At 37.5% G+C, this 24222-nt stretch overlaps 1 protein-coding gene across 3 annotated transcripts; it reads left to right on the plus strand.

Annotated features, from left to right (window-relative positions):
- On the plus strand, positions 1-23414 carry Med17 (mediator complex subunit 17). 3 transcript variants are annotated; one of them, XM_004838039.4, is made up of 12 exons: positions 1-463; positions 7430-7596; positions 9381-9600; positions 11130-11266; positions 11357-11441; positions 12046-12198; positions 13372-13502; positions 15002-15186; positions 16128-16265; positions 19107-19224; positions 21024-21183; positions 22654-23414. In XM_004838039.4, the coding sequence occupies exons 1-12, from the start codon at positions 214-216 to the stop codon at positions 22863-22865; spliced, it is 1956 nt and encodes a 651-aa protein (XP_004838096.1). In that variant the 5' UTR covers positions 1-213; the 3' UTR covers positions 22866-23414. The 3 variants fall into 3 exon arrangements, with proteins under 3 accessions (XP_004838096.1, XP_021108284.1, XP_021108282.1); XM_021252623.2 differs by lacking the exon at positions 1-463 and adding an exon at positions 523-647; XM_021252625.2 differs by lacking the exons at positions 7430-7596; positions 9381-9600 and having other exon boundaries at positions 38-463.
- Positions 23415-24222: the final 808 nt, after the last annotated feature.

The raw sequence follows: 24222 nt of genomic DNA on the forward strand, positions 1-24222 counted from the left end.
CTGGCCCAGCGTTGTTCCTGGAGACGGAGCGGCAGGAACTTCGCTGTGCATTGTGGGAGCGGCGCTGGGCGCCCGGCTTTGTCTCCGCCCGAGTGCTGCGTTCGTCCTCCTCAGGGTTCCTGGGTTCCGGGAGTCCTGCTCTCCGCGGAAGCTGTTCTGCTTCTTACCTCGATTTTCCGCTGGCTCGGCGGTCTGCCCGCCTACGCCACCAACATGTCTGGAGTTCGCGCTGTGCGGATCAGCATCGAGTCGGCCTGCGAGAAGCAAGTCCAGGAGGTGGGCCTAGATGGCACCGAGACGTATCTGCAGCCTCTGTCCATGTCACAGAATCTGGCGCGTCTAGCCCAGCGGATCGACTTCAGCCAGGGTTCGGGCTCCGAGGAGGAGGAGGCGGCGGGGGCGGAGGGCGACTCGCAGGACTGGGCGGGTGCCGGGTCCAGCGCGGACCAGGACGACGAGGAAGGTAGGGCTCATTGCTGCTGCAGCGCGACTGGCTGGGGCCCTAGAGGCCGCCTGCTGTCACTGCCCCTCCCGCTCGCGGCCAGATGCTGGCGTCGCTTAGTCACCCGCCGGGGCCGGGAGGTTCGAAAATGTCACCGGCCAGAGCCCGGGATTCCAGAAGCTGAGATAAGGAACCTAGCCATAGAGTAAGTTTGCAGGTTCGCTGACTTCCATTCCGGAAAAAGAATTTTCAGGACTGGTCAGAAAAAGCCATGGGAAGGGTTTATTAGGCAGAAATTTACAAGTACACTCAAAGAAGTAGAGTACGGGCCCTGAAAGGGGCGGGGGGGGGGGGTGACAGACATTATTTTCTGGAACTGGGGAACATTTATGCTTCTTTTGAGGTGGGGTGGGGCCACTAGGAAAAGGTGAACCACCCCCAGAAGGGTACTGACCCATTTTACAGGTATGAGCCGGATCTCCCCCCACTCCCGCCGTAATTTAAGCATGCTTTGAATTCTCTCAGCCTTTTTGTTTAGCTTAGGATCAGGTTTCTGCTGTTTACTTTCTCAATCCAGTATATAGACTTACAGTTCCTGAGAAATGTTGTGTGTGATGGGTCTGGGAGGGAATGGAGCCTAAATTTAACCAAGGGAATGCCCACATAGATCGCCTTACCTAACTTCGACTGGGTCCCAGAAGTTGCAAAATTAAAAATTCATTTTTTAGCTGTGATTTTATCACCTTTCTACTTATTTTATTTCTTCTATCCTACTTTGGGAGTCTTTTGAAAGTAACACTGTCGTGCAGTAATTATTTTGCTCATTGTAGTCTTCTTTAGAGCCAGTTTAGGACACTGCTTGACTATTTCTTGTCCTTCTGTAAGTCTTATTGAGTGGGAGCATTTGACACAATACACTGTCACTGGTGAAGCGTTTAAATTTTTTTTAATAGAACACCGGTAATGAGGCAGACTTAATGATTAAGAGCTCAGTAGCTCATATAGTGGTTGTGCTGCACATTAGTTATGTGACCTTGGGTGAGTTACTTTGCCCCTCCCTATGCAGTGTGGATGAGAGAGAGTAGCACCTACTGTAAAGTGGTCTGTGTTGACTGGAATAAGAAATGAAGTATAAGAGGTAGACAGGAGTCACATCATGTAAGACCAATGGGCCATGATAAGCATTTGGCTTTTATTAGAAGGACAGCTAGAAGCTTGGGGGAGCGGTAATTCTTTTTGTTTTATTTATTTGTTTATTTATTTTGGGGACAGGCTCTCCCTCTCTGGTTCCGGCTGGCCTTGAACTCACTATGTAGCCCAGGCTGGCCTCAAATTCTGGGTGATCCTTCTGCCTCAGCCTCCAAAGAGCTAGGATTACAGGTGTGTGCCACCACACCCAGCTTGAAGAAATAATTTTTTAAAGAGTTTACTTAACTAAAAAAAAAAAAAAAAAGATTTTACTTAACTTTGGAAGTAGAAGAGACCTGCTTAAGATAGGAAACAGACACAAAGGAAAATATAGCTATATTGATTTTATAAAATTTAAAGATAATGGAAAAAATGCCATACAGTAAAATGGTATCAGACTGGGAAAAGTATTTACAACATGTAAGACACATCTTGTTATTTAAAGAGTCTCTTGAAACTGAAAAAATAACTGATGGGGAAAATAGGTCAAAGACATAAACAGCTCATAAAGAAAAGACTTCAGATGCCAGTATGTAAAAGTAATGTCAGCTCAATCTCAGTAGCAGGGAAAGACAAATCAAAATATCAAGATGCCATTTTTATGCATAAAATTGGTAGAGATTTTAAAGATTGTTAATATCCAGTGTTGGGAATGTGAATTTGTACAGTACTTTTTAGAAGACAGTTTAGCAGTTTAATGTGCCAAAATTTTAAAGGTGCATCTCTTTTTATCCACTAACATTTTACCCAAGTATTTAAGCTCCAGAAATGTTGTTTATCTACATGGGCATATATTCAAGATTCTTACCACTCCTAGTTTTGCGGGAGGCACTCTGCATGTCTATTAAGTAGGAATGGTTGAGTATATTGTACATCCATGTTCCAGAATATCATATACTGTGTTAAGAGAATGAGGTGGGTCTGTATGTACTGACATGGAAGTGTCTCTAGGATATAGTAAGGGAGGAGGGGAGGACAAGTAACAGAAAAATGAGAATATACATATGTAAATACATTGGAAAACCTTTGAAAGGGGACACTCCAACTGTTAATAATGGTTATCCCTTGGGAAGGGGGACAGAGAATCAAGGGTAAGAATGAAGGACAGCCCAGGCTCCTAGGGCAGAGAAGCTCACCCAGTCCCAGCACCCAGAAGGAAGCTCCCCTGCCACCATCCAAGGCTCCAAGGGCAGAGAATCTCAACCAGTCCCAACACCTGCAAGGAAGCTCCTACCAGGCTCCTAGGGCAGAGAAGGTGAGCGGGTCCCAGCACCCAGAAGGAAGCTCCCCTGGTGCCATCCAAGGCTCCTAGGGCAGAGAAGATGAGCTGATCCCAGCACCCGGAAGGAAGCTCCCCTGCTGCCATCCCAGGCTCCAAGAGCAGAGAAGCTCAGCCAGTCCCAGCACCTGAAAGGAAGCTCCCCCACCACCATCCCAAGCTCCTAGGGCAGAGAAGGTGAGCCCCGTGGGTGCCAGAAGCACCCCCTCCTGTGGAAATGAGAAGAGACGTAAACAAGTCTCAAAAACAGACTTCTGGATCACCTACAGGAAACCCAAAGGGAAACCAGATGGAATAATCTGATACTTAACCACCTGGACTTTCTGAACTGGCAACAAAAGAGGATCTGGGAAAAATGAAATCAGAAATAGTTTCTCAGATAACAGGAGAAATTGTGCTCCTAGTGCAAGACATGATTAATAAATCTAGAGAGGACACAGATAAAAAAATAGAGGATCTGAGGAACATGATGGAATCCCAACATAGGAAACAAATGGAATCCATAAAACAGATACAAACAGATTTCCAAGAGATTAAAATCTCCATCCAAAGTCTACGCAGCAGAATGAACCAATGTGAGGATAGAATTTCACATATAGAAGATAAGATTGCAATTAGTGAACAGGAAAATAAAAATTGCTTTAAAATTGTAAGGGAATGCGAGAAATCAATCCAGCAGCTGCTAGACGATGCAAAGAAGAATAACATAAGACTGATTGGAGTCAATGAAGAAAGAGAAGAGAGTGCAGATGACATAAAAAAACTGTTCACACAAGTGATGGCAGAAAACTTCCCAAGGAGGGAAAAGGAACTTGACATACAGATAAGTGAGGCAAATGGGACTCCAGCTAGCCTTAATCAAAAAAAATCTACACATGGGCATATAATAGTTAGGATTCCACAAATCCAACAGAAGAACAAAATTCTACAAGCAGTGAGAGAAAAGAAACAAATCACATACAAAGGAAAGCCCATCAGAATTACAGCAGACTTCTCAATGCAAACCCTCAAGGCAAAAAGAGCTGGGAGTGATGTATTTCAAGCCCTAAAGGAAAACAGCCTCCAACCCAGATTGATGTACCCTGAAAAACTATCTTTCAAAATGGATGGAGAAATAAGATACTTTCATGACAAAGAGCACCTCAGGAACTTCATGAATACCAAACCGGCACTCCAAAACATTTTAGACAATACCCTAGGAAAAGACAATGAGGATCACAACCCCAGGAAACCCAGCAGAATGAATCCATTGGGCATGACAAATTAAACCCAAAGAGGGAGAATCCAACAAAAAGAAAAAGTCATGACAAGGCTTTTAAAACTTTTAACTTCATCTCCCTAATGAGTGTATAATTCAGTCTTATTATTGTACTGATTAGTATTTTTCTGATTCTAGAGTTGCACACCATTCCTTGTGCTATACTGGCTATTTATCATCTTCTTATGTCTACATTTTAATTGGGTTGTCTATTAATGAGCTCTAAGAATTCTTTATATATTCTGGTCATAGGTTATATGTATTGTAAATATGATCTGTTTAAGGACTACTTTTCATTTTAATGATGTCATTTAAAGTTCTAAATTTTGATGGAATCCCATTTATCAATTTTTCTCTTTTATACATCATGTTTTTTATATCCTAGGTAGTTCTTGCCTACCCTGAATTCATAAATATTTTCCCTTATAATTTCTTCTTAAAGTTTTATACTTTTAAGCTTTCATATTTAGGTTCATAGATGCTTTCAAGTTATTTTCATGTATGGAAATAAAGGGTTGAGGTTAATTTTTTATATACGGATACCAGGTGTTCTAGTGCCATTTGCTGCAAACACTATCTCTTCCTTGGCTCTTGAGTTGAGTTTATATTCTATAAAATGCTAATGTTAAATAATTTTCGAAACTCAGTGGACCATGTATGTGTGGTTCTATTTCTAGATTCTCTGTTTTATTCAAATGATCTATATGTCTTTCCTTACACCAACACTACCTTGATTACTATAGCTTTAGAAGAAGTCCTAAAATTAGATACTAAACATCTTCCAACACTGTTTTTGGTTTTGTTTTTGTATTGTTTTTAATTTTTCTAGGTCCTTTGTACTCCTACATAACTTTTAAAGTTCAATATCCAATTCTTCATTTATAGCAAGTATACACAGACCTGAATTTTTATATATACCTTGTGTTTTCTAATCCTGCTAAATTCAAATACAAGTTCTAGGGGCTCCTAGAGATTTCTTAGTATTTTCTGTGTAGATGATCATTTCATCTACATATAAAGATTTTGCTTCTGCTGTGCTGATCCTATCCTAATTGTGTCATTTTATTGCCAGACTATTTTGGTGGGGACTAGGTTTCAAAGTTTAATGGACAGATAAAGAGTAAGCATTTCTGCCCTTGTTCCCCACCTTAAGGAGAAAGCACTGTGTCTTCTCCATTCATATAAGGCATTCTCACTTGAAGTATGGAGTACATGTCTTTAATCTGTTGAGAAGTTTCTGTTCTACTTCTACTCTCCTGATAGCTTTGACCATGAACAGCTGTAGAATTTAGTCCAATACTTTTTCTCCAACTAGTGACAGGATCATACGGCTTTTTCCTTTCCTCTGTTTAAATGATGACTTTTGGGGTTGGATCTTACAGTGCTGAAGCAACACTGCCATCCCTATAACAAAACCACTTTCTACATCCTGCCAGATCTGGCTTCCAATAGTTTGTTTTGTTAAACAAATTTCTACCTATGTTCATACTTTTTTCTTCTATTATCTTTATCCAGTTTTAGGATTAGCACAATGTTGAGTTCCTAAAATGAGGGGAGAAGTGTTCCTTCTTTTTTCTGCTTTAATTGTTTGATATAATTTATCAGTTAAAATGTATATGAGCCTGCTGTTGTCATATAGGTAGGTTTTCAAGCTAGGAATATACTTTCTTTAATAGGTGCTATTCAAATTTTATATTTCCTCCAAAGTTAGTTTCATTAATTTGTCTTCCAAGGTACTTCTTAGAAGTTGTCAAATTTATTTCAAAAAAGATTTTTGTAATATGCTTTCTATATCCTTTTAAATTCTGTAAAATCTGTGGTAATGTCTCCTAGATCTTAATATTGTAATTTAAAAAATGTATAACTGATATTGTGTAAGAGGAAGAAAAGGTCTAAAAGACCAGGGGAATTGGGAAGAATAGGGGAAGGGAAAGGAAAAAATATGAAAAGAGGAAAAAAAATGGAAACAAGGTCTTTGCAAATAGGGAAGGGTGGAGGGGTTGAAGGAAGGGCAAGGGAAGGGGAAAAAACAAGAACCAAGATACTCATGTAAAGGCACAAGATCCCAATGATGAATGTAACTGTATTTTATACTGAAAATATACCAATAAACTTAATGGGAAAAAAAAATGAAGGACAACTTTCACTTTTTATCTCTAATCATTTATAGATTGAACCCTATACAGTGAGCATTTTAAAAAATGAAAGAAATTGAAAGCAAGACATCCTAATATGGCTAATATCAATGCTGCCATTTTTGGCCTTATACTTTGCTGCATTTTGGAAATTCTGTAGTTTTTCAGGTTCTAAAAGCTGAAAGAAAACCGGTTATGAAAATTCTTGCATAACCCAAATTATAAATAAAGAGCAAAATAAAAGATAGATAATAGGAAGTAGAGAGATCTTTCTCAAATGGGAAGGGGATCAAGAGATGGAGGGAGAGGAAAGAGGAGAGAAAGGGTTGGAAAAAGGAATTAAGATGTGTTAATGTTCTAATGACAGAGTTAACCTATGGAAAGTCGACATCCAGTTTGTTTTACCATAGTAGAAATGCTAATTTAAATGTTAACAAAGATTCAAAAAAGAAAGAAGGCAATGGAGTAAAGAGGGATAATTTATTTATTTTTTTATTTTTTTTTGATATCAGGGATCGAACTCGGGTCCTTGCACTTGCACAGCAGCCAGTGAAACCACTGAGCTAAATCCCCGGCCCAAGAGGAATAATTTAAAATAAAAATTATTATTTCTTTTTTAGTAGTATGTGTCTTAGTTACTTTTCTCATTGCTGAGACAAAATACCTGACACTCAAAGTTAAAAAAAGGAAAGGTTTACTATAGCTCACAGTTGTAGCAGTTTCAGTCCATAGTCAGCTGACTCCAAGGCAGGGTGACATCACAGAGGTAATCACAGAGGAGAAACCGTTCACGGCAAGCAGGCAAGAGACAGCGAAGCAGCAAGCAGCGAAACAGGAGAAGCAGCAGGGTCAAGCCTGTCTCTCCCTTTTATTCCATCCAGTCTATAAAGCTTGATTGGTGCTGCACATACCCAGGGTGGAGAACTCTTAATCCCAGCATCACACCCTTAATCCACATTCACATAACCTAATCTAGCCATCTTCAAAACTCCCCACCTATAATCACATGAGGCTTTGAGGGGACATCTAGATAAAACCCATAACAGTATTTTAAAGCTCTGAATGTGTCTCCTATCTTCTAGTCAGTGTAACTAATATTTTTGTTTCTTTATTCTCTCTCTCTTCAGGGTTGGTAAAATTTCAGCCTTCCCTTTGGCCCTGGGACTCTGTGAGGAACAATTTAAGAAGTGCCTTGACAGAGATGTGTGTCCTCTATGATGTTCTCAGTATTGTTAGGGATAAAAAGTTTATGACACTGGATCCTGTCTCTCAGGATGCACTTCCTCCAAAACAGGTATTCATGAACTTTAATCATAGTTTTTTATTAAGTCCCATCTTTTGGTTGTGCATCTGTTGTTCCCTTTTCCTTTCTTACAAAAAGAAGTCCAGATGAAGTTATAAAAGCTAACTGATCCAAAGCAAAGGCACAAAACTATCTCCGTTGTCTTTCTGTGACCTTTGGAAGAGTTATGATTCATTAATAATATATGACTTTAAAAGTTCCCAAATCTTAATAAATTCTTACACACTGAATCACATTTCACAAAAACGGAATGATGCACTGGCTTTGGGGTTACATGAGCTGGGTTCAAATCCTGCCTCTGCCCTTACTAGCTGTGTGGCCATAAGTAAATTATTCTCTCTGAATCTCAGTTCTTCCCTTCAAATCCCCACTACCATTTTGGTAGGGACCGGTTTAGTTAGGTCAAATTATGAAACATACTGAAAGATGGTAGAATTGTTGATATATAGTTCAGTATTTGACGATGAAAGAAAAGCAGCAGAACGAATTGGAGAACAAAGAGTCTGAAGTCAAGGGAATTACTTAGGAGGTCCTTAGGACAACAAGTACCAAATGAGTCATGGAGAGGATGCAATGATTAGAACCCATTTGTAAATAAAATGAATGAATATAATTATCATATAGTACTGTTTTTGGAGTCAAGGAACACTATGCAAAGATGTCATAGAATTCATTAAATCTACTTCCTTCATTTTGCAGAGAAGAAACTAAAGCTTATAGAGATTTGTGATCGCCTCAGGTTACAGTCAAGCCAGTACTTAGAGGGCCAAGACTAGAATTTAGGCACTCACAGCATATCACCTTTTCCGCCATTCTCTCCTTTTTTTTTTTAGAAAGCAGTCTCCAAGGATTTAAGATCTCCCAAGATTTTTTTTTTTCTGGCGGTACCGGGGATCGAACTCGGGACCTTGTGCTTCTGAGGCAGCTGTGGTGCCACTGAGCTAGTTCCCTGGCCCCAAGATCTCCAAGAATTTTTAATTAGGTTTCCTAATACATTCAAAAGATAATTGTGGAATTTCTATGAAGCTTTTTATGGTCTTTTGTCTCTTACGTAGCCAGGAAGCCTCCTTTTATCAGACTTGGTTTTTCAGAAGTGTATCTATTTAATAACATACAAGTTAGTGATGATTGTGAATATATACACTTTTATGCACTACATAGATTTTTATTTGTGATGAGTTTCAAAAATCAGTATTCAGTGAAGCATACTTAATGCTGCATAATTTCAGCCTTAATTTCAAAAGTATTTCACTAAGTTGTAACATAAGATAATCTTATACTCATTGAAATCATTTATTTATTGAGTAAACATTATGTTCCAGGCGTTGTTGTAGTGTCTGTGTGTGCAGAGGTTTCTGCCATCACATAAGTTACATTCATACAGGGAATAGAGACTTTAGTCAGAAGAATAAGTGCTACAAAAAGGTATACATAGTGTTGGGGTGGGGGTTACAGCACATAAAGAGAGGAATGGCAGTGCTTAAGAGGGGATCCTAAACCAACTAGAGTTGGTGCAGTGGGAAGATCTTATTTCTAGGCCATTGTGTTTTTGGTTTAACAGAAATCTGTGTGACTTGACCAAAGAAATAAGTTAAGGTTGATTATGTATTTATGGCAGCGTTAGGGATAAGGTTGTTTTTCAAAAGCATTGTTATGTATACTTCACCCTCTTTAATTCCTAAATTTTCCCTTGACTGTTTTGTTATTGAGAAAATGTGTGGTCTTAAATTCATCTAAAAATAATAGAGAACTCCTTTTTTGATGGTTTCTGATAGAATCCTCAGACATTGCAGCTGATATCTAAAAAGAAGTCACTTGCTGGGGCAGCACAAATCCTGCTGAAGGGGGCAGAAAGACTGACTAAATCAGTTACTGAAAATCAAGAAAACAAGTTACAAAGAGACTTCAATTCTGAGCTTTTGAGATTAAGGCAACACTGGAAACTTAGAAAAGTTGGAGATAAAATTCTTGGCGATCTGAGCTACAGAAGTGCAGGTATAGATAATTGTTAAAAGCTATACTTTTCTGTAAGTATGTTCAGGTAATTGTAATATTGTACATACTTCCATACTGTGTTTCTTGGCTACTTTTTTTTTTGAGACAGGGTATTCCTGTGTAGCTCAGACTGGCCTTGAACTCACGATGTATCCCAGTCTGGCCGCCAGCTTGCAGCAATCCTCCTGCCTCATCCTCCCAAGTGCTGGAATTCCAGGCTTACACCACCACACCCGGCATACTTCTTACATTTTCAAAATTTTATTTTTGTACACGAAAACCAAAACCATTCTTTATCACAACCCTATAATAAATAGCCTAGTTTTAATTTTAAAACCTTTTAGGTACATGTAACAGAAACTTCAGAGATCAAGTTGGTAAGTTTCGCAGCTCAGTGAGTTTAGAGCTTTGAATGCCAAGAGATGAGACAGAGTCCTGGCTGGAAAAGTTGAGATAATAATACTAGACTGGTATCTAAAAAGATTCATTTGCCAGAGCAAGCCGTCAGTATCCTAAACTTAAAAGAGGGTACTTTGAGGTGTTTAAATTAAATACTGGGGAATCTAAATGCCTCAGAATTGATGTGAATTGGGAAGTTTTGAATTCTGCAGATAAAATCAAATTGCAAAGATAAATTCAAGAGAATGAAGCCATTTTTACATTTAAAATGGGATTTGAGGAAGCAAGGCTTTCTGATTTTAGACATTTTAAGTTCTTTCCTACAAATAATTATGTGCAAATACTTTACTTAATTTCTCTGTGGGATGATCACTCATGATTAGGAAAGGATTCAGGTTTTTTTTGGTACCGGGGATAAAACTCAGGACTTTGTGCTTGCCAGGCAGGTGCAGTGCCACTGAGTTACATCCCCAGCTCAGGATTCAGTTTTTAACTATAAGAAGATCTTGAATATTTTCCCTTGTTATAAAAAAGCAGTTACACTTAACTACCCATTTCCCATAACAAACTGACCCAAACTTCTGACCTGTACAAAAACACATCACGTAAAGGCCAGGGATTTAGCTTAGTGGAGCTGCTGCCTGCCTCGCACACGCAAGGTCCTGAGTTCAATCCCCTGTACCAAAAAAAAAAAAAAAAATCACCTAAGTCTAGAAACTAATTGAATAAGGAATATTGTACGCACTTGTTTTTGTCTTTCTGTTGCTGGATTTCGAATACCTCAGTTATGTGCTGTTACAGAGGCTGAGTTCTACAATTCACGGCTAAGGCTTGAGTCTGAGGAATTATTTTCTAGAATCACACTCATGTTTATCAAAACTCCAGTTAGAATACAACTTGGATGGCCCACAGAGTTTACATTATTATTATACCAGTAGACTAAGGGGTGTTCACTTTTTTTAAGATATTAACTTCTTTCCCTGCTTCCTTTTTCCCCTTGCTCACCACTCTTCATACCCCTTTCCCAATGTGCAGTTTATATTCAGTGATGTGGATGTGAAGTATTATATACTTAGTAGTGTATGTTAATACATTAATTTTTTATTTTCTTTTATTTAATACCCCATTAGGATCTCTCTTTCCTCATCATGGTACATTTGAAGTAATAAAAAACACAGATATCGATCTGGATAAGAAGATACCAGAAGATTACTGCCCTCTTGATGTCCAGATTCCTAGTGATTTAGAAGGGTCTGCATATATAAAGGTATTTATCGAAGTATTTATAAAATAATTTCTTATTAATCACCCAAAGCTAATTTGCTAACTTTTTAAAAATGTTTTTATATTCATACAGGTGTCCATTCAAAAACAGGCTCCAGACATAGGTGATCTTGGCACAGTTAACCTCTTCAAACGACCTTTGCCCAAATCCAAACCAGGTATAGTTATGTTCTGTCCCCTAAATTTGGTCTTAACTTACATTTGCCAATAAATTAAAGATAAATATACATGGGAAAAAATAGATGCTTTAGAGTAAGAGTAATGGAAATAGTATTCTTGTTTTTGCTTTTTTTTTGGTACTGGGGCTCGAACTCAGGACTTTGTGCTTGCGAGGCAGGCATCAGAACCACTGAGCTAAATCCCCAGCCCCTCAGTACTCTTGTTTTTTGAGACAGGATCTCACTATGTAGTTCAGGCTGGCCTTGAACCCATTATGTAGCCCAGGCTGCCCTTGAACTCATGGTAATCCTCCTGCCCCAGCCTTCCAAGTGCTGGGATTACAGACATGTGCCGCCATGCCTGGCGGAAGTAATATTTTTATAGTATAAAATAAACCACTAGTAAAAAGCTGTGCAAATTTTTTTTAGACTGAGCTTATTTAGTATATTTCTCCATGTAAATGAAGTGAGGTTTTCATATCTTAGGAAAAATATGCGGTAATACAGTGGTTTCTGAATGTATGTCTTATAGTCACCATTTAAGGTGGTTAATACATAATATGCTTAGATAATTGCATATATGTATATACCTCTTGTCTTTCAGGTTCCCCACATTGGCAGACAAAATTAGAAGCAGCACAAAATGTTCTCTTGTGTAAAGAAATTTTTGCACAGCTCTCTCGGGAAGCTGTTCAAATTAAATCACAGATCCCTCATATTGTGGTGAAAAACCAGATTATCTCTCAGCCCTTTCCAAGTAAGAGCAACCAACCCTTTGAGAGTATAAATGAGACTTTGTGGTGTGGAGAAACAGAACAAGAGAGTAGCTATTTGAATGTGTGGAAGAATTTAAAGAGCAAAGAGGTGGTAGGCTATTCATAATGGCAACTGGTAAAGCATGTCACAGAAGCTATGCTGCTAGTTCTATTCTGAATCCCAAATAGTATAACTTTTGGATTTTAAAACAATGCATGTTAAAAATTTATACTAGGTATGGCTACTTTTCATTATAATTGCTTTGAAGGGAAGATTTTTCGGGGATCCTGCCTTAAGTAATTTTAAAAATGTTTATTCATAATATTTCTAGATTTGTTGAAACTGGACTTTTCTTAGTCAAAAGCAATTAGACTTACCATGGACATCAGTTTTTAGATAGCTGTGCCTTTTTTTGAGATGGTCTCATTATGTAGTCCATGCGGCCTTGAACCTGCCTCAGCCTCCTGAGTGCTGGGATTATAAGCACCACACCTGGTTTCTTCTTTTGCAGTTCCAGGGATTAAACCCAGGGCCTTCACACTGAGCTACATCTCCAGTCCTTTTTATTTTTTTATTCTTAAACCAGAGTCTCAGTGAGTTGTGCAGGCTGAGGTCAAACTTTCCATCCTCCTGCCTCTGCCTCCCAAAGTGCTCAGATTACAGGCATGGATCACCAGCCTAGCTAATGTACTTTTCTTTTTTTAAATACATTTTTAGAACTTTCTGCTTAGGTTTTATGAAGGGAACAGGAACAGGGAAGGATATCTTTCTTCTACATGATAAGACCAGCCTGAATTACAGAGCAAGACCTTTTCTAAAAAGAAAAAGAAAAGAGAAAAAGAATCAATAGCAACAAAAAAACTAGGTGCTACATGGTAAGACTAAATATAAATTTCATATTTAAAAAATTAAAATGTACCTTCTGTTCATCAGTCTTCAGCCAGAGCTCAAGGTCAGCAGCTATATTTTATGTCAACAGAATTTTAATTGTTAAAGTACATGGACATTTATTATATTCATGAATGGTTGTTTTGTTATAAAAACATTAATGATGATGCCTGATTTTCAAGTTTAGAATGTCTTTTGAGAATTATCTGAGATTATATTTCATGAAGATAGTTTGTGCCAGTCTGTATTTTACGTTATTTGCCTCTGTCCTTCTTTTTACAAATAGATTTGCAGTTATCTATTTCTTTGTGCCATTCTTCAAATGATAAAAAATCCCAAAAATCTGCTACTGAGAAACAAAGTCCAGAAGACCACCTCTATGTCCTAGAGCATAATTTACATCTACTGATTAGAGAGGTAATGAAATAAATCTTGTGGGTTTTGGGGTTTTTTCCCCTTTTTTGCATTGTGATAAGCTTATACAGGGCAGTGAATATGCACAACCTCCCTCCTGTGGCTTGATTATTCATGTAGCAATAACATTTACTACCTTATCTGAAAACCCTTACAGTGTGCTGGGGAAAACAAATAATTAGAATACAGTCCCTGTTCCCAAACATTCTGTCTAGTGGTAGAAATGTGCTAGTCTCAAAATAGTAAAGGTCTAAGAAACATATGCTAAAGGATATAGAGGGAAAGGTGATTCTGATTGGGAGAAAATGTCTTGCCCTAGGAGTGACATGAGGTAAAAATATGTCTTGCTATAGCTGTGAACAGAAAGGTTGAGGTACTTCAGGACATATTCTATTTCTAAGTCATTGAAGCTGTGTTTACAGAGTGTAGATTCACAGTTTAGGTTAAGTTCAGAAGAGACTTGGTTCAGTTGATTGTGATAGTATGAAAGCCATTGTTATTAAAAATCTCTTTAGAGGGTTCTGATAGGCAGTCAGGTTTTTGAACCTCGAATCTGGTATATAGTGGAATAACTGTCTACTGATAGTATGTGTTCTCTTGATGAGACTCAATGAAGAATATCTTTTGTATTTAAAACTAAAAATTACAGCTTCATAGGGACCATTCTCTGTAAATTTGCATTATGCATGATTTAGTGAATGCTAATACTTACCTCTGTGTCAAGATTGCTTTTATATGTAGTTCAAATCCATTGCTTTCAGTGTTTCCAAAATGTAAGCAGTGCTGTGATTAAATATCCCATATTATTTCTACATAAGTATAGGTCATTTAAAATAGTTTCTTTTTGGATCAACTGGAAAAAAAAGCATGACTTTTGAAATCTCTGAATGGCTTGGTTCTCAGTATTATTCTTTTTGAATTTATTTCTTACTAATGTAGTTTTTAAGACTTTTTTTCTGAAGTGTTATGTAATTTTTTAGCATGGGTAGATGGGAGTGTCACTTGTATGTTATCGTACAGCTGACATGTACTTTTTATCTATTTATTACCATAGTAGTTTCATGCTGTGTATGTACCATAACCAAGCTATTGCCTATGAGAAACATGTAAGATAATGTATTTATAGCCATTGTTACAAGTTATAATGTATTTTTCTATCTTTTTTTATATGTATGTTATATAACAGTCAAAAATAATTTTTTTTTTCTTGATTGAGAAAAGGATACAAAATGCAAAATCCACGGTTTTGATAACTGGAAATAGCCAATTGTTTTGCAGTACTTTATTATACTGGGTGTCTTGTCTTTTGGGGGCTTTTAGTTAGCTAATGAATGAATACATTAGACAGTTTTGTGTTTTAGTTGGGATTTTACATAGCTTGCATTTTAATTCTTTGGTTCTTTGCTGTTTCTATTAACCCATAGCATTATTTTAATAAATGTTATAATACCAAGAATAAGTAAATAAATAAAAAATAAAAATAAAATAGTTGTTTTTGTTAGTTTCATAAACAGACCTTGAGTTCTATCATGATGCCACATCCAGCAAGTGCACCTTTTGGCCACAAGAGAATGAGACTTTCAGGTCCTCAAGCTTTTGATAAAAATGAAATCAACTCATTACAATCCAGTGAAGGGCTTCTGGAAAAGATAATTAAACAAGCAAAGCATATTTTCCTGAGGAATAGGTAAGGATAAAGAAAGTTGCTATTTTTCTTTGAAATTGAAGGGTTTTTTTTTTTCCTGTATTGTTTCATGTATGTTATTTTAACCTTTTTTTCCAAAGAAAAGAAGATGGCTACAGTATAAGTTTATGGTGGTACACTGGGTCCTTTCAGGTATAGAGAAGCCTTAGATCTATTGCCAGTTTAACTTAATGTATTGTTTCTAACACTGCACTAAAATTTCACAAAGACAGCTGACTAGGAATGTGCCTTAAGACACCATACCTTTTTTTTTTTGGTACTGGAGATTGAACTCAGGGCCTTGTGATGTGCTCTGCCACTGAGCTGTATCACTAGCTTCATACTTTTTTTAGTGAGCCATAAATAAGGTACTTATTCCTGAACTGATTTGAGTCTTTTTGAACCTTTCTGTAATTTTTGCTTGTTAAATATTTAAGGTCTAAAAGGTACTTTCCTGTATGTTGACTTCACTCCTGCTCTTTGGGGCAGACAGTATTAACTCTATTTTTACTGATGAGAAGATTGAGGGTTAGGGAGGTTAGGCAACTTGCTCACAGTTACACAACTAAAAGTAACAAAATCAGGATTAATTCCCAAGTCTATGTAATTCCAAGACTTTTTTTTTTTTTACTTTACCTTGTTAACCCTAACCCTAACCCCAAGTAATCTTTCCTGAGTGGCACAAAATGAATGGAGTTAAAAGCTAATGAGTTCATCATGAATTGTTATAATCAGAAGTGTGTGTTTTAAGGTGAATCTGAAACCACCACATTAGTGCACAAGAGATTCTTAGAACTCTACCTTACTTCACTGTCTTTGATTTTCAAATGGTGATATTGTCAAAAAGTAGTTGTGTAGTTTCCAAATTTTTATAAAATTCCTTAGCGATTTGAATCCTTTCATTTTGTATGGTGACTTTAAAATTTTTAACTTTTTTTTTAAAGAACTGCTGCAACCATTGACAGCTTAGCAAGTCGCATTGAAGATCCTCAGATACAAGCTCATTGGTCAAATATCAATGATGTTTATGAATCTAGTGTTAAAGTTTTAATCACATCACAAGGTTATGAACAAATATGCAAGTAAGTACAAAAGTAAAAGCTACACATTCAATATGTTAAGTTGCTTGTTAAATACTTGTGTTTCCTAAGTGATTACATTAAGCTTTTGGTTTTTATTTACTAGGATGCCATAACATTCCAGTAAATTTTATTAACTGTGAAGTGTTTGTAAGAATGAGAGGTAAGAATGTCTAAAATAGTCTCTTATTAGGTAAATATCACAGATTTGAACTACATAGAAAAATGAATCCCATCATTCAACAAAACGTTGCTTCACTTCCTTAGATTCCAGTCTTCTTCAGTTCTTACCTCCAGCGTGTGGGGAGTCGATTGTATTTGAAGTGAGAAGTGCCATTTATATTAGAGTCTATCCTGTCCGTGTTGTGCCTAAAGCAGCCTAAGTATTGTGGCTCTCTCTTAACCTGATGCTGACCCTAGATCTAATCCAATTCATGATTGTGTCCTTTTAACCAAGTTGATAGCTGCATGCATGTTTATGAAGTGGCAAAATGATTTTTATCCCAGCATTCTTAGAGGCCCAGTCTACTTGATTTACATTCATACATGATAAGTTAATAAAGTTAGCTAGAAACCATGAGATGGTATTTTGGTCCTCTGTTTGAGTCTCTTTGAAATTTAACAGCTAATGAGATACAGATGAGTCCCTTCCCCAAGTTAGTCTGCGAGAGCCACCAACAAAGATTTGTCAGTGTCTGTGAGTACTTTCTATTCAAGTTGTAACTGCTTTATTTCAGACAGACCTAACTAGCCACTGTGGGCTAGACCCAAGACCAAAGTAACTGGAATTCTGGTTACAGAACCCAATGTGAATTCTCTGAAGAAAGTTTAGTAATAATTTAGCCCTGACAGAATCATGAGTTGAGGAGTAATAGAATATACTTTTCATCTTTTATAGCTCATGTGAATTCATTCTACTTAGGGTTGAAAGTGGTTCTCAGAACTCCCCAAGAATAATCATGTTAAACAGGTTTATGCACGTCTGTCTATGAAAGTCTATGTTTATAAGCATATACATCCCACCCACATCCTATTTACTTTGCACAGCTTGTGTGTTGTTTAAAAACTTGAGATATAATTCATATAATAAAATTTTAATTCTCTACTATGTAACCATAATCACTAATTTCAAAACATTTCTATCACCCCAAAAGGAAACTATGCATATTAGTGGTCATTCTCACTTTGTGTACTTTTTTTACTCAGTAATGCTATATTGGCAAAATAAACACTCCGTATCACCACATACAGTTCTACCTCATTCTGTGTGTTTATGTGTGTGCGTGAGAGAGACAGAGACAGTGAGAGAGGGAGGCTGGGGATTGAACTGAGGTCCTTATCACAGAGTTACATCCCCAGCCCTTTTTTTATTTTTATTTTGAGATATGGTCTCTAAATTGCTAAGTTTCTCAGGGTATTTTTGAACTTTCAGTCCTCCTGCCTTAGCTGCTCAGTGTTAGGATTACAAATGTGGCCTTCACACCCAACTCATTCTTTTTTAACCCCTTCTATGTTCCATTATATGTGTTGAAACTTTTAATCTTCTACTGAGAATTTTCGCTGGGTACCAGCAAAGTAATTTGTACATGTGCAAGTATATCTATTTATAGGAAAAAGTCCTTATGAATATAATTGCTGGGTCAAAAGATTAGGACATTTCACTTTTTTACTAGTGTTACAAAATTGTTCTAAGTGGTTGCCACAAGTATGCTCCCACCAATAGTGAGTAATAAGAATTCCTGTTCCTTCACCCTGTTGTTTAAAAAAAAATCATAAGCCAAGCATGATAGCACAGGCTTTATTCCCCACACCTGGGAGGCTGAGGCAGGAAGAGCAAGAGCTTGTGGCCAGCCTGGACCACATAACAAGACCCTGTCTCAAACAAAGCAAAACAAAAAAGCTTTTTAAAAATTTGGTTAGAGTTATGTCTTTTCCTCTAAGTCTCCTGAGTTTTGTGATAACTTTGAAAAAAAGCAATATAAGTTATAATTCATCAAAATGGCAACCTTTTGTACACTATTGTCAAAATGCTTTATTCCCAAATATTTACTACAAAACAATTAAAAGTGAGGTATTATGGAATTATGGAAAGACACAGTATGACTTTTTTCTGCATTTTTTCATCAAGATTATTTGGTTTGGAGAATAAAGTTTCTTGTACATGTTATATGGTAAGACTTTTTAAGTTGTTTCAGAAGAGTGCAATAGAATGAATGTTATTTATTGACTATTTTATGAGTTTTTTGCCCTAAGACAAGTTACTAGAGTATACATAACTCTGACTTGCTGACAATTTCAGAGGAAGAGGGTAAAGAGTTAACTTCTTTCTATATGAGAATTTGACCTTCAGTTAACTAGCTCTAGTTCCTGGAAAACCTAATAAGGAAAGATTTTATTTATATTATTATGCAACATTGCTTATGGTAAAAATAATCTCAAACTGGAAAAATGCATCTAGGTTTTTACATACTGATTGGATGCCTTTGGGCTCCACTAAATGGAGTGACTTTTAAAACTGGGCATGTCTCTTAAGGAGCACCTGGAAACCATGCCTGTGGAGCTGTAGGAGCTCCATGATCCTGGAGAATGAGATCTCCTCCTGTGAGGTCTGCCATGGAAGAAAAGCATCTGGTGTTGGTCTGCTAAGTGTGACCTGGTGCTCAGTATATTGGGATAGTCCACGGTGAGGCTGTTTAGTTGAACCTAGCTAGACCTTTCCCCTCCCCGGTGAATGTTAGTGTAGGTTATTAAAATTGTTTTCTTTTTCCTGATGTTAAGGTTTAATGTTTGTGGCATTGTGCAAGATAATTTTGAATTTCTGATTTTTGGAATATATTTATAAAGGTCCATTCAGCTTCAGTTGAATATAGGAGTTGAACAAATCCGAGTTGTACACAGAGATGGAAGAGTAATTACACTGTCTCATCAGGAGCAGGAGCTACAGGATTTTCTTCTGTCTCAGGTATTGGTTGTAGACCACAGGTTTCTTTTCAGACTACAAGTCTTAAGCCCTTTTCTTTCATAACTCTTTAAAGAACAAATTGAGTAAGAAAAATGTAGTAAATGAATTAAGAAGAAAAATTTTTTCTGCATTACATTTAATTACTAATACATATTTTGCAACCTATCAGAAAATTGAAAGTATTGGTAAACTATTCTATATTTATTTCCATTTACTTTGTGTTTAAAATGAAGGACCATTTCTGAGACAGGCAAATTTTTTGTTTCTTATGGTTGTTAAGGTTTACAGCCTCTCCAGTTCTAGGCAGTGAAAATCCCAACAGGACCAGTGAAAATCTCCAGGACCAGGAGTGGAGAGCCATTAACCCAAGAAAAAGAGATCACATATATTATCCATAATTATAATGGAATATTTTAATTTTTAGCCCTAGGAAAGAGTTCCTTATATTACAGGACAGTATAGAAAGTACTGGGCTCTAGTCCCTGCTGTACCACAAACTTAACTGTGTGACACTGGACAGATTTCTGATGCTTTCTGTCCACATCTGTAAAATAGTGCTTTTCCTATCCTCTTCATGAAGTTGTAATCTAGTGAAATGCTGACTTTTGGTGGAAAGAGTAGGTTTTTGAGATGCTAATATAAGGTAATATTTTTCTGCATAAAGTTAAGAATACACACACAAACACAACAGTGCATCCCAGAAGGAATGATATTCTATATTGATTTGCTTTTGCTTCTTTGGTGCTAAATACTTGTAAAATGAATTTGTGAAGGATGGCAGCTTTTAGCCGATTGCATTCTAAGTGTCTTTGGTCAGCTTAAGCATACACAAAAAATGCACTGAAATGTTATTGGTAGCTCCCAGAATCAATGGGAGGTCTAGACATAAAGTTGCAAATAGAAAAAGATCAAAGGAAGCTGGGTAAATAGCAGTGTTGCTATCCTGGCACTACTACCTTCACTGCTAGTGCAAAATGAGTTCAGCTAGGGTCCAAATAAGATCTAGGTGTTATGTTCAAGAGGGTGTATTTATGAAGGATCTGTCTACCAAGTTGTGCATATAAGAGAGCCACCAGGGATAGTACGGTAGCCTGCTGTTGAAGTAATCAGGTAACCAGGCTCCAAGGTTTTAGTAGTCACCAGTCCTAGGTCAAGGTTGAGGAGAGGAACGAATCATAGGAACACTAATCAAAAGAGCCATGTACAGTAGACCACCTTGAGAAGACCAGCAGCCTTTTATCAAGAGATATAGCCAGTCTAGATAACCTTCAGGAAAAGTACTAAGGGAATAAATACCCTGACCTTACATTCTTCCTTGCCAGCTTCCTGGCTCCCATTCTGTAGTTCTCTGTAGTTACATGGGTGGCTATTACCTGAACCAACCCTAAGCCTGAGGACATAAGAAGCTGTTAAGCCAACAGTTCAGCCTCAGGGCAGAGAACATGGTAGAGACTGAATTTGAAGGGGCAAATGGAAGCTATTCAGCACATAGGCTACTTTTAGTGTTGCTCCACATTCAGCGATCCAGGTGGGAGGCTGCAGCTGGCCATTTAGGTCACGTTCCTGTCCTCAAGCTGCCAGTGGACTTGGAAAGCAAGTATCAGGCAGTTTTAGCTTCTGCAGTGGAAGATGGGGTCCTGTTCCCTCTCCATATGTAGCCACATTGAGGATTTCTAAAGCATAAACTAGGGATGGTGTTCTAGGCAGTGAACTTCCCAACAAAAGTTTGCCATCACGATGTGAAATCACTGCAAAGTAAATGTCTGTGCTGTCAGTCAAGTTTCCTTTTTCATTCACAGATGTCCCAGCACCAGGTGCATGCAGTTCAGCAGCTAGCCAAGGTTATGGGCTGGCAGGTCCTCAGCTTCAGCAATCATGTGGGACTTGGGCCTATAGAGAGCATCGGCAACGCCTCTGCCATAACTGTGGCCTCCCCAAGTGGTGACTATGCTATTTCAGGTACTGTCTGCTGCTTTGAAGGAGAAGGGACCATTGGGAGTTTGACTTATTTTTTTTTAATTTTTTTATTTTTTTTAAAGTAGGAATGTTTTACATTTATTAAGTGTAGGAAGAGAAACCTGCTCTCCAGAGCAAGTTTGGGACAAGTAAAGGTAGGAAAAGAAGTACACTCTGCAGCATAAGAACAGACTACTATGGCAGTTTGATTTAACATGCAGCTTCAATAATAAAATGTACATAAAAGTAAATTATTTATCTGCAGTGAGTTAATGTATTTACACTGATGTTTATCTGATTGTACTTACTGTTTAGAATAAGAAATTACTAGTTTTCTAATAGTTATAAAATGTTTAGCTAGTAGGTCCTTTGAAAAGTGACATTAGCTTCGTTACTCCTTTAATGATTAAGCTTTTTAAAAAAAATATACTTCTATAAAGCAGGTGTGGAGGCACACACCTATAATCCCAGCACTCCAGGAGGCAGAGGCAGGAAGATCCCAAATTTGAGCCTAGCCTGGGCAAGTTAGTGACGTAGTGAGACTCTCAAAATTTTAAAATAAATGAATAAATAAAAATAAAGTGCTGAGATGTACTGTGCTCTCTTTGTCTCCCTCTCTCTCTCCTTTTGTGTGTATGTCTGTGTGTGTGTATATATACTGCTTTAAACGTGGAAAGAATAATATGTGATAGAATAGAAAGGAGAGAGGTATTTTCTAAGCACCTACCATGAGTAGATGCTTTAATAGGCTATTGCAAAAGCTAGCATATAATAGGGTAGCTTAAATTTATGTTTGTAGGGTTTATAGTTTTATTATTTTCTCTATTCTCTTCTCTGAATACTTTCATGTTGAAAAATTAGAGACAGTTAGCAGTATTTCCTCACAGGATCCCAGCTTAGGGTTCTGCAAGCCTGGCCCTTGCCAGGTCTTTATTGCTAAGAATTTCTTTTTTTCTTTTGGTGGTAGGAATTAAACTAGAGTTTTGCACATGCCTGAGTATGCATTCTCCTATACCCACAGCCAGTATTGCTAGAAATTTCAGAGTACCTTTTTGTCATTCCAGAGTAGTAGTTAAAATCTTATTACTACAACCTGAAGTTCTTAATTCAGAATAATCCTTCCTTTAACCATTCAAGTGCTGATTCTGAATGGTTGAGTTTTGCTATATATTCACCTACATGTTGAATGATTGAATTATCAAATGAATATATTAAAAAGAGGTAGATTGGCACTCTGGGAGACTGAGGCAGGAAGATCACAAGTTGGAGCCCTCCTGCCTGCCTCAGCTTCCCAGAGAGCTGAGATTATAGATGTACACCACCATGCCCAGCTTGAAAAGTGCTTTTTAAGTGATTGTTTAAGTTGGTAAACAGATAAGGTTTTTCACAGCAGAATGAAGTTTTGGGTTAGATCCTAGTTATTTTCTAGTTTGCAAAATCTGGGTGTGTTGATATTTTGGTCTTTCTCCATAGTTCGTAATGGACCTGAAAGTGGCAGCAAGATCATGGTTCAGTTTCCGCGAAACCAGTGTAAAGACCTTCCAAAAAATGATGTTTTACAAGATAGCAAATGGAATCATCTTCGTGGACCATTCAAGGAAGTCCAGTGGAATAAGATGGAAGGTCGAAACTTTGTTTATAAAATGGAGCTGCTTATGTCTGCACTTAGCCCTTGTCTGCTATGATTTTTTTCCAGAAAAATTTCCAGATTTTTTTTTTCCAGAGACATTTCCAGAAGCTTTGACTTGAGATGCTTGCCGATTAACTATAAGCACAAAGAGGGATAATCTTCCAAAGGAATATTGTTTTTAAAAAAAATAATTAGGCCTGGCATGGTGGTGCACACTGCATCCCAGCACTTGGGAGATAGAGGCAGAAGTATCTTGAGTTCAGGATTAGCTTAGGCAACATTGTGAGTGAAATCAAGCCTAGCCTGGACTATCAGGTGAGACTTTGTCTCAAAAAAGCACACAAACAAAACCAAAAATACCTAACAGCCGTAATTAATAAATTTTTACCTAGCAATTTGAAACTTCACTTTATAAGTGACATGTACTTTGAAATGCAGAAGTTATGTACAGTTGTGGGTATACTGTGTGGGGAGATGTGAAGTCATGCTTTTTTATACAGTTAACCTGAAAATGTTACTAACTTAAGGGTATGAATGTACTTTTTAAAATATCTCTTCTTTGATACTGACATCAAATAAAATGTATCATTAAAAATCTTCCAAATACAGTACTTTCTGAACTCTTGAATAAATTAATTGTCTTTAATAGATTACACATCCTACCATTTCTTAAAAGAACACATAAGAACATTGAACCACTTATGAGCAGCTTTCATACAGAAATTCACTTACACAGACAAGCCAGGCCCTCTCCCTGCAGTGTAAGGAGAGCACGCCAGCAGAAGGAGCAGGTCCTCCCTTGAACACGGCTCTCCAGTGTGCTCATTCTTAGTGAGTGAAGTACTTTTCCTTGGGTGTCTTGTTGCCTGCCTTGGTTCTAACCTAAAGAGGTAAGAGCTCCTCAGAAGGGACAGTTGAAGGCACAGAAGAAAGCAGATACCAGGCCTCCTCCTGGTTTTTGGTCTGTTCTCCCACCTACGTGGGCAGTGCATGCTGTTCCCAGCCTCCCCACCCTGGCCCTGGATTACCTCCTGCAGTTGAAGTCTTATCCATTATCCCTCTGTTTTCTCAAAGGGGAAAAAAGAAATGGATTAATGGTTGCCTTTTCTAAGTAACATATTTGCACTTCTTGGAAATAATATCCCAATCCTAAAGTATGCCTGAAAAATTCCCATTTAATAAGATGTAGGCTTATGGGCCTTTTGGTATCACTGAAAATATCATATGGTAAGGTCTTATAAGTGAAGCTTTCGATTTTTAAAGCATTTAGCTTTAATGATTTGTAACTCCATACTAATAAAATCCTTTGTATGTCTCTTGTTTTGGGTTTAAAAGAAAAAATGGAGCTTGCTTTAAAGAAAAATCTTTGTGCTTTTGTTTGCATCTTGGGCTGTGGGTAATTCATTGGTAGA

This window comes from Heterocephalus glaber, unplaced genomic scaffold (genome assembly GCF_053883595.1).
Source record: "Heterocephalus glaber isolate CG9 unplaced genomic scaffold, H.glaber_assembly_v1.0 deba00001429, whole genome shotgun sequence".
Classification (NCBI taxonomy): Eukaryota; Metazoa; Chordata; class Mammalia; order Rodentia; family Bathyergidae; genus Heterocephalus; species Heterocephalus glaber.

Excerpts from the sequence above, each read along its gene's own strand:
- Med17 (XM_004838039.4), top strand. The coding sequence starts at position 214 with ATGTCTGGAGTTCGCGCTGTGCGGATCAGCATCGAGTCGGCCTGCGAG. Across the intron at positions 11,267-11,356 it reads AAGGGTCTGCATATATAAAG|GTGTCCATTCAAAAACAGGC; the intron begins GTATTTATCGAA and ends ATATTCATACAG. Across the intron at positions 19,225-21,023 it reads AGGATTTTCTTCTGTCTCAG|ATGTCCCAGCACCAGGTGCA; the intron begins GTATTGGTTGTA and ends TTTCATTCACAG.